General features: G+C 35.1%; 1 protein-coding gene across 1 annotated transcript in view; it reads right to left on the reverse strand.

Moving 5' to 3' along the window:
- Window positions 1-7,484, reverse strand: part of LOC143452459 (U4/U6 small nuclear ribonucleoprotein Prp3-like) — a 46,552-nt gene extending 39,068 nt beyond the window's left edge. Inside the window, exons 1-2 of the mRNA XM_076953450.1 lie at window positions 6,947-7,484; window positions 289-383 (exon numbers count right to left, since the gene is read on the reverse strand). Of these exons, the coding sequence (XP_076809565.1) occupies window positions 289-333 (45 nt within the window). The 5' untranslated portion in view covers window positions 334-383; window positions 6,947-7,484. The remainder of the gene's footprint in view (window positions 1-288; window positions 384-6,946) is intronic.
- Window positions 7,485-7,941: the final 457 nt, after the last annotated feature.

A 7,941-nucleotide genomic window follows, 5' to 3' on the forward strand; every position in this document is an offset into this window, starting at 1 on the left:
TTACAATTCAATAAGTTCGCAATTCTAACCATAGCAAAAAAAATTAAACAGATTTCATTCTATCTATTTTAATGAATTACTACATCTAGAGTCATTATTCTGGAAACCTCACTTATTCTAAACAATGTTTTGGGGCCAAATGGTTGAACTTGAGATCCCACAGTAGATTTTCCAGAACTTAAAATGAGCTCTGTTAATGAACCTCCACTCGGGATAACTAATGCACTTATGCAATTTATAACCCAGTTCAATGATACTTGGAAGCAATTGTATACCAAGCATACATACCTTTCTTTTTCGTGACATTTTCACACTATCGATTTTCAGAAACATTTCTTCCACAAATTTAGATGCAGATGTGTCTATTAATGGCTTTAGATGTTCTTGAAAAAATAAATTTATATTGCTCATTATTAAACTTTATATTATCAACATTAAACATAGCTCAAGCCAGTGCAAATAGTCTTAGTCATGTAAAACACATTACAGTTTTTAATCAGAAAACAGTCACACATTGGCTTGCAGTTTCAACACACGATACAATACCAGTACAATTCTTGTACTTTATAACAGAACAGCATATATTAATCGTGAATAAAAAAAACAAAATTAATAGAAGCATTAGCGTTTGCATTTCTTATGATTCAATTTATAACTTATCTTATTGCAATATATCAAAGGTTTTTTTAAATATATTTGGTCTCTAACCTACAGAACACAGATAATTAATTAATGTGCACCATTGTGACCAGCAGTTGTGGATCTAGCTTAGGTGTTCAGGTGTTTGAAAAACACTTTTGTAAATCAATCGACTATATTTACTGGTCAAAATATAGGGCGAGAGGCTTAAACAAAACATGGACGAGGCTTATATGCAGGACCTAAAATCTTGCTGGAATGTTTTATGTGTCATCGGTTGAAATTCTGTGATATACAGTCAACATCTATAAAACAACCAAATCGAATAAACTAATTCAAAATTAATATCTCAAGTCTGTTTGACGTGTTGTGGAAAACCACTGACCATGGCGTGTAAGTGATCTTTCATTACCATGTAGGTATAAATAAATTTTCTTCCTCAAAATGTGTCAGAGGCTTGTGCTGGCTAGTATACATGATTATTTTGCTAGACACCATGGAGGTTATAAAACCAGAGCCATGCCAGGAGCAAAAAACTGGTCCCAAACCCTTTCTCCTCATCCAGTCTTTTTTAAAGAAGGTGGGAGAAAAGCATTCTACATGTGCCGTAGCAATGCTGAAATTTGTTCAACTTTTCACAATTACTAGAGGTTGGCTGGATCAATTTTGACGAATAAAGTATTTTATAATACCACTGCGTAATCGCCTTGTCTTTACTAACAGCATTAAGCGAAGAAATCAAATATCTATAAGCCTAACTCTTCCTCACAAATGAAACAAAGTAGCCAGCATTGTATACCATCAATCATTCTAACAAAACAAAGTCATAGTGATGTCACAAATGCAAATCTGATTTAATATACACCAGTTGGGATTTCATTGCTTGTAGCTTATTAAAAGGATAAAGTAATGTCACTTGTAATTTAGATGGAGACAAAGTTGACTTTAAGTACTATTGGTGCAAGCAACTATTTGGTGGTTAATGTCATTATTCAAATCATCTTCGCAGCTGCACTATGATTTACGATTGCGCTTACATTATAATCATCTTTGAAAATTACTGTTTATTATTAACTGCTTCATTTTCATTATGGTAACTTACAGAATAATGCCGCCATAACATAGCCAATGATATAACAAGTATGGTTAATTGTTCCAAATCGGGCGCACACAGATTTGTCCTAAAAATGCCCACCGGTAATTATAACAAAACAAAAAAAAATTGCTTTACATGTGCTTTTGTTGACATATCGTTCATCTATCTAGATGCACTTGATACAATTCGGTGATGAATGCAGTTTGAATGGATGGACTTGGATACCTCATTGTGTAGTGCCAATATCGAAAAGTTGGTCATGTCAACGCATGAGATTTTTTACCAGGCAAAGTGCACACCGGAATTCTTATATGTGTGGACGTGCATTTTACGATTCAATAATAAGATTTAGCCTAAATACTCAACAGTTTATACTTTGAAGTAGCTATCAAAATCCAGGGTAATCTGATTAATGTCTTCTGTGTGAATACAGGTACGCTTTGGCATCATTTACCTATATCATTTATACACGTATATCATAAAAATGATTAATGGTGCAAGATAATCAAAGCTACCCTGGTGCAGTAAGTTGGACTACCGTTCCGTATAACCATACAGTTCTAACTAAACTAACACAAAGTGCTAACCTACTGGATCACCCTGTTACAAACGTTCAGTGGGTAGCGGGCAACAGAGAATAAAACCTTTACATATACTGTACTGTATTTATTTTCTGAATTTTGACCAAGTAAGGCTGATTTATTTCTAAAATTGAACGCTTTTCTTGTTTTCCCTTCACAACCTCTGTACGTTGTCAGCAATCATTGAACTTATTGGTACTTATGTCTTCTCAAATTCAAACTCCAAAAACATTCGAATTTGGGGTAACAAAAGGTATTGTTACCGTGTAAATCACATATTAAGTACTCCCTCGATAACTTACACTACAGTCATTCTTCATGCATGTTCACAAAAGTAATTTGCGTTTCAAACGGAAAACATACTAGTTTAAAATAGTTCAGCTGATGCAATGGTAAAAGCAAAGTATATATTATAATTAATTAAACCATAAAATCACCTGACTGTCTACATGGCATATGCGTTAAGCTGAAGATTTCATACTGCATTGAATTTTTAACTATTGGATTGAGTAACTCATAAAATAAATCACAGCTGGAATAAAGCTTTTACTGTTTGCATTCTGCAAACGATGTTTTTTTGCTTTCTGCCCCAGGCTGCTGCGCTATATCCAATCAGCAATGATTAAGTTTGAAATGTAATATTTTTCATACTGTATCGTTTATTTTTCACCATTGACTGTGAGGAGCAAAATGTATGGTGCTAACTTTGTTGTGTACTGATCAAATGAAAAATGTGCAAAAGACAAACATTAGATTATATAAAGCTTTCCTAAACTTCAAGGATTTTTTGGCCGTAAAAAACGAAGCTAAGAACCTTTTATTATTTTATTAGTGGTCAAGGGCTCTCTGCCCTTCAAACATGTGTATTCTATATATATAAAGGTAAAGCTCGTACCTATAGAAATCATACACACAACACCATAGACATATACCACAACATGTGCTGCAAAAGCAATCAAAAACATACATACTTCTTTGCAGTGCACAAAGTTGTTAAAGTTTCCACTAAAATAATAATAATGAAACTTTCGGAGCAACCAGGAATAGACGGATCTGAAGGGCCTGTAGTACCATTTTGAGCAGTTTTAAAACGGTAACCTGGCGATTGTGACGAAGGTCGCATGCAAGACGTCACTATAGAAAAAGTATCAATATTTCCGGTCCAGTGCGCACGCGACCTCAAATTGTGAATGTTTGCTGTTGTTATGGCGGGTGCGGAGTGTAGATTCAGGCTAAAGTTGACGTTTTGTGTTGGTTCAAAGTTACGGCTTTTTGGCTGATTTTTTGGAAAAATACAAGAAAAAAAGTTGTTAAAAAGTTGAAGCATTTGGTGTGAGAATTCCAGATACGAGAATTTGCTCAAAATACTGCGTTAAGTCCTTTTGTCCTACATCTCGGTGGATACAAAAACTCAGCCAGGTGACTGGGCTTGTTTAGAAGCAAATTCAAATTGAAATATGGTACTTTGCATTGTTTTAGATAGGGCTTCGGATGGGCCTACAGGCCCTGAATTCGAAACATTTTCTTTCTCATACGGCAAACTAACTACATTGTCAAGAGAAAAATGATCTAATAGACATCTGCAAGTTTGAGCATTCTACTTTAATGCGTTTAACGGTGCTCATCTCACTCTTATTGTTTGTGCTTAAACAAATTTAAAATGAAGACTTGGAAATTTCTCACCTCATCTTAGAGTCCTTGTACTTGTAAAATTTTGTGATAACAATTTTTGAAATTGTAAAACTCCGTTTTGGAAAATTGCAGAACGGAAAAACTAATTTTTCTATTTTTCCTTTGGAATTTTCCACTGGTTATATTATGTGATTAATTTAGAGTTTATTTAAAAATAAACCGCACTGTTGTAGTAATGGTTATTGTATCGCGACTTGCATTAAAAATTTCACCATTAGGGGATAATATTATGAGTTGGATTAGTTGGAAAAACAATTGCTTTTAGCGTATGGTGTGGGAAGGACTTTAAAATAATTCCTTGACCAATGTGTGACATCAGGCAGTCCATCTCCAGGCTTTGAATGGGACCATATAAGTTGTTCTTCCAAAATCACGAATCACATTTTCAATACAGATTCCATCCAATATAATCAAAAGTTTATCACACCCGGTAACAAACCAGACGGTAAATTATAACGAATTCTCAAGATACAGTATGCACCTTACTGTACTGTCGGCACGGGCGCTGAACTTGGGCGGACAGGGCGGATTTTTCTAACAAATACAGTCGAAATCGGTTAATCGCATAGCATTGCATAATCCCAAACCATTCCCATTCACTTGTGAAGAAAATTCAACGGTTAATCGCATAAGGGTTAATCGTATAAATCGGTTAATCGAATAGGAATTCTTGATTGATTTGTAGACTTGTATCACTTAACCGAATATTTCCTTTGATGAAGTGTTAAGTTGCTGAAGATTATCTTGACCAATAAAAAAAATCATCGCAAGATCTCCCATAACCCGCAGCGATTAAATACACGGCAAGACACTGAAGGCAGCAGTTGTGAATTAAAGACAGCTGTGATTAAATTCACAGCAAGGCTGAAGGCTATAGAGACAGTAGCACGTAAATGATTTGAACAATAAAGTAAAACTTTACGAAAAAAGGCCTTCTCTACAATGATTATGAACCACAAAACTACGTTTCATTTAAGCAAAGTTACGGATGGTTGCATCACTACAGAACAACAAGACTAATTTTTATTTAAAGACCGTTACGTCGCAAAGCGCAAACCACGTGTCGAAATCGAAAAGAAGGAAGCTCACTTGTTGCGTCATAAAGTATTGTGTCATTCCAAAATTCGGCGGAGAAGCAAGAATGCGTGCGCCGGTGTTTAAAAAAGAGAATTGCGGAGAAAATGTAGGAAACGCATACATCGGTTAATCGCATAAAAAAGCTTGGCAAATTGACTATGCGATTAACCGATTTCGACTGTAATAGCGATTTCACGTTCAAAAGGTTATGCAGACAAATCCGGTTAATTGCATTCTGGATAATCGCATAATTCGTTTTATCGCATAAAGGGCGCAAGTCCCAAACCATAGTCTATCATTTGTAAAGATAATACTTCGGTTTATTGCATAATCCGCTTAATTGAATAAAAATGAAGGTGATTTATTCGATTATTCAAAAGTTTTTAAAAGATAAAATTAAAAACAACACGCACTGGGAGCGCACACGCAATGCGTAAGTTTTGTGACTTGTAGTGCGCTTTGTTACGAAATCATCAAACCAACAATGCTCAATTTAAGCATTAACACGCGGCTATCAATATTCAGACATTAACATTCGTACTGTTCTAGTTTCATTTAAGCGTTGCGTTAAGATGAAACCATAATTTGTGAAGAAGTTTTACGAAACAAACAAGTTGAAAAAGAAATCAACTACAACTACATCAAAAAATAAAGAAGTTCTCCTTGCACTTGATACAATTCGTAAACGACTACAGTTTGAAGGGGCGGACATGGCCACATTCGTTAGAAACACAAATGCAAGAAAGCATGCAAAATAAAATTATACAAACAACAATCGCACAGCATTTTTCTTGATTAAACAATAGAAGTTAGAATGTTTTGCGTGTTTCAATGAATGGATGATCGCAATGCACAATAAACGTTTGTGTTTTGTGTGTTGACATCATTAAGTAACACAATAAGTGGACTTGCCACTTTCGCATAATTCGTTTAACGCATAAAAAGGCTTTACAAATTGACTATGCAATTAACAGGATTCGACTGTACTATTTATTATTTGTTAATGCTTTTTTCTTTTTTATCATGTGTTGTGCCCCACATGTTTTGTTTAGTGAGTTAACTCTCCTGTGCTTTAGTTTTTCTCAAATGTTGTGCCCCACGTGTTTGTTTAGTGTGTTAACTTTCGTGTTTTAATTTTTCTTGGGTGTTACTTCTCACTTCATTATGCTTTACTACTTCAATAAATTGCATAAAAAGGAGAAAAACATTGTCTAAGCCTATTGGTGTAGTCATCAATTTTATTAGGTTAAGCAATGCAATTTTATAAGGGTTCATGAATAAGGTCATCCGAAACAGAATAGGTTGAAAAAGGCCACACGCCACGAAATTCAAGAGGCAGATAATTTTCTTTGATATTAACAGCACGTCATTCTATTGTTGGCGGACAATACTATTTGCGATATTTACATTTCACCTTTACCAAACATAATACATATTAACAAAATGTAGTGTGTCTTAATTCGAACCAATTGCAACTTAATAGCATTAGGCCTACGAAGTAATAAACTAAGAAAGTTGCAGATTTACCAAAGTGAGTAATTACTTTCTGAGCTAGTTAGGTACCAAGATTAATCATAAAGTACAGCTGCACGTTATCGTATTTAGTTGTGCATCGTCTGTCCCGTGTATTTCGCTTGTGCCTCGTGAACCAAATCGAGTGAATCATTTTTTTTAACATCTATACTCACCGCGTATGTTTTGGGGACCAGTGTGGCTAATTTGATGTTTTTGGTCCGCAATAAAATCACAGTGCAAATTGCTAATTACACAAAAAGTAATTGCTGTTTTTTAAAACCTTTATTATTACTAAGTGTAGCCTAGGTAGGTACCATCTTCATTCTTCAACCCAAGTGTGACTTACTGTAAGTTGATGCACAAGCAAACTTGTAATTGGAAAGTTTCCAAAAAAGTGGAACTAATTTGGAAGTTTGACCACATATCACTGCTGAATCTAAAGGGTGCTGTTAGAATCCTTGCTTATACTTTGATAAATACACAGGCTCATCTGTGCATTATTGGAGACTACTGCCTTGAGAGCTGAAAATGTATAATAGTAGAAACTTAGAAAGAAAGAAATAGCAAACGTTCATCACTGCAGCAGTTAAACTAGGCTACCTAGGCTAGTTTTTCCATAGATCACCAAAAAATTAAGAGCGCCAAAATAATCATGCTAAGTTGTTTGCCACTATAAGAATATGTTACACAAGTGTACAAAGAAAACATTTTCATGCCTGGACAATTCGGAATCTTTAAAAAAAAATGTTAAGAAAAATACGAAGGCTAACAAGAAAGTTTTTTTTTGCCGAGTGTATGGGCTAATTTCAGCCTCACTAGGCCTATGTATAATTAATTCATATAAAACGGTTTTCTTGCAAGTTTCAAAATACTTGTTACAGCCCACTGGCTGTACTTATGCTGTGAACGCTTGGTTTTTGGCCTGTGCATGGATACCTAATTTCTCATCGAAAACCTTCCAACTTTCCAGTCCTGGTGTAGTGAAGACCAATCATTAGAACAACAATGGTGTCAATAGCCGACCCTATACGCTAACAGGCTAACTAGCCTATATAATACCGTTGAAGTATTTTATAGGCCTAGCCGTATCTATTGTAGACATTCTGTCCAAATTATGAGACAAGCAATTGACAGCTGCAAGGATAACTGCATTATCTGTAAAACCCAATACATCGTAGGCAGCTTCTGTTATGTATGGTCGTAGTTCTTCAGCTTCTTTTCTTGTGATCACCATTACCTAGCCTTTATCAATATCAGCATTTAAAAAATATTGGCAGCCTCGATTTCACTAGGCCTATATAGGCCTAGTTGCCGCTTACGAATATTGAAAAGCAACTTCCG

Source organism: Clavelina lepadiformis, chromosome 4 (assembly GCF_947623445.1).
Source record: "Clavelina lepadiformis chromosome 4, kaClaLepa1.1, whole genome shotgun sequence".
Classification (NCBI taxonomy): Eukaryota; Metazoa; Chordata; class Ascidiacea; order Aplousobranchia; family Clavelinidae; genus Clavelina; species Clavelina lepadiformis.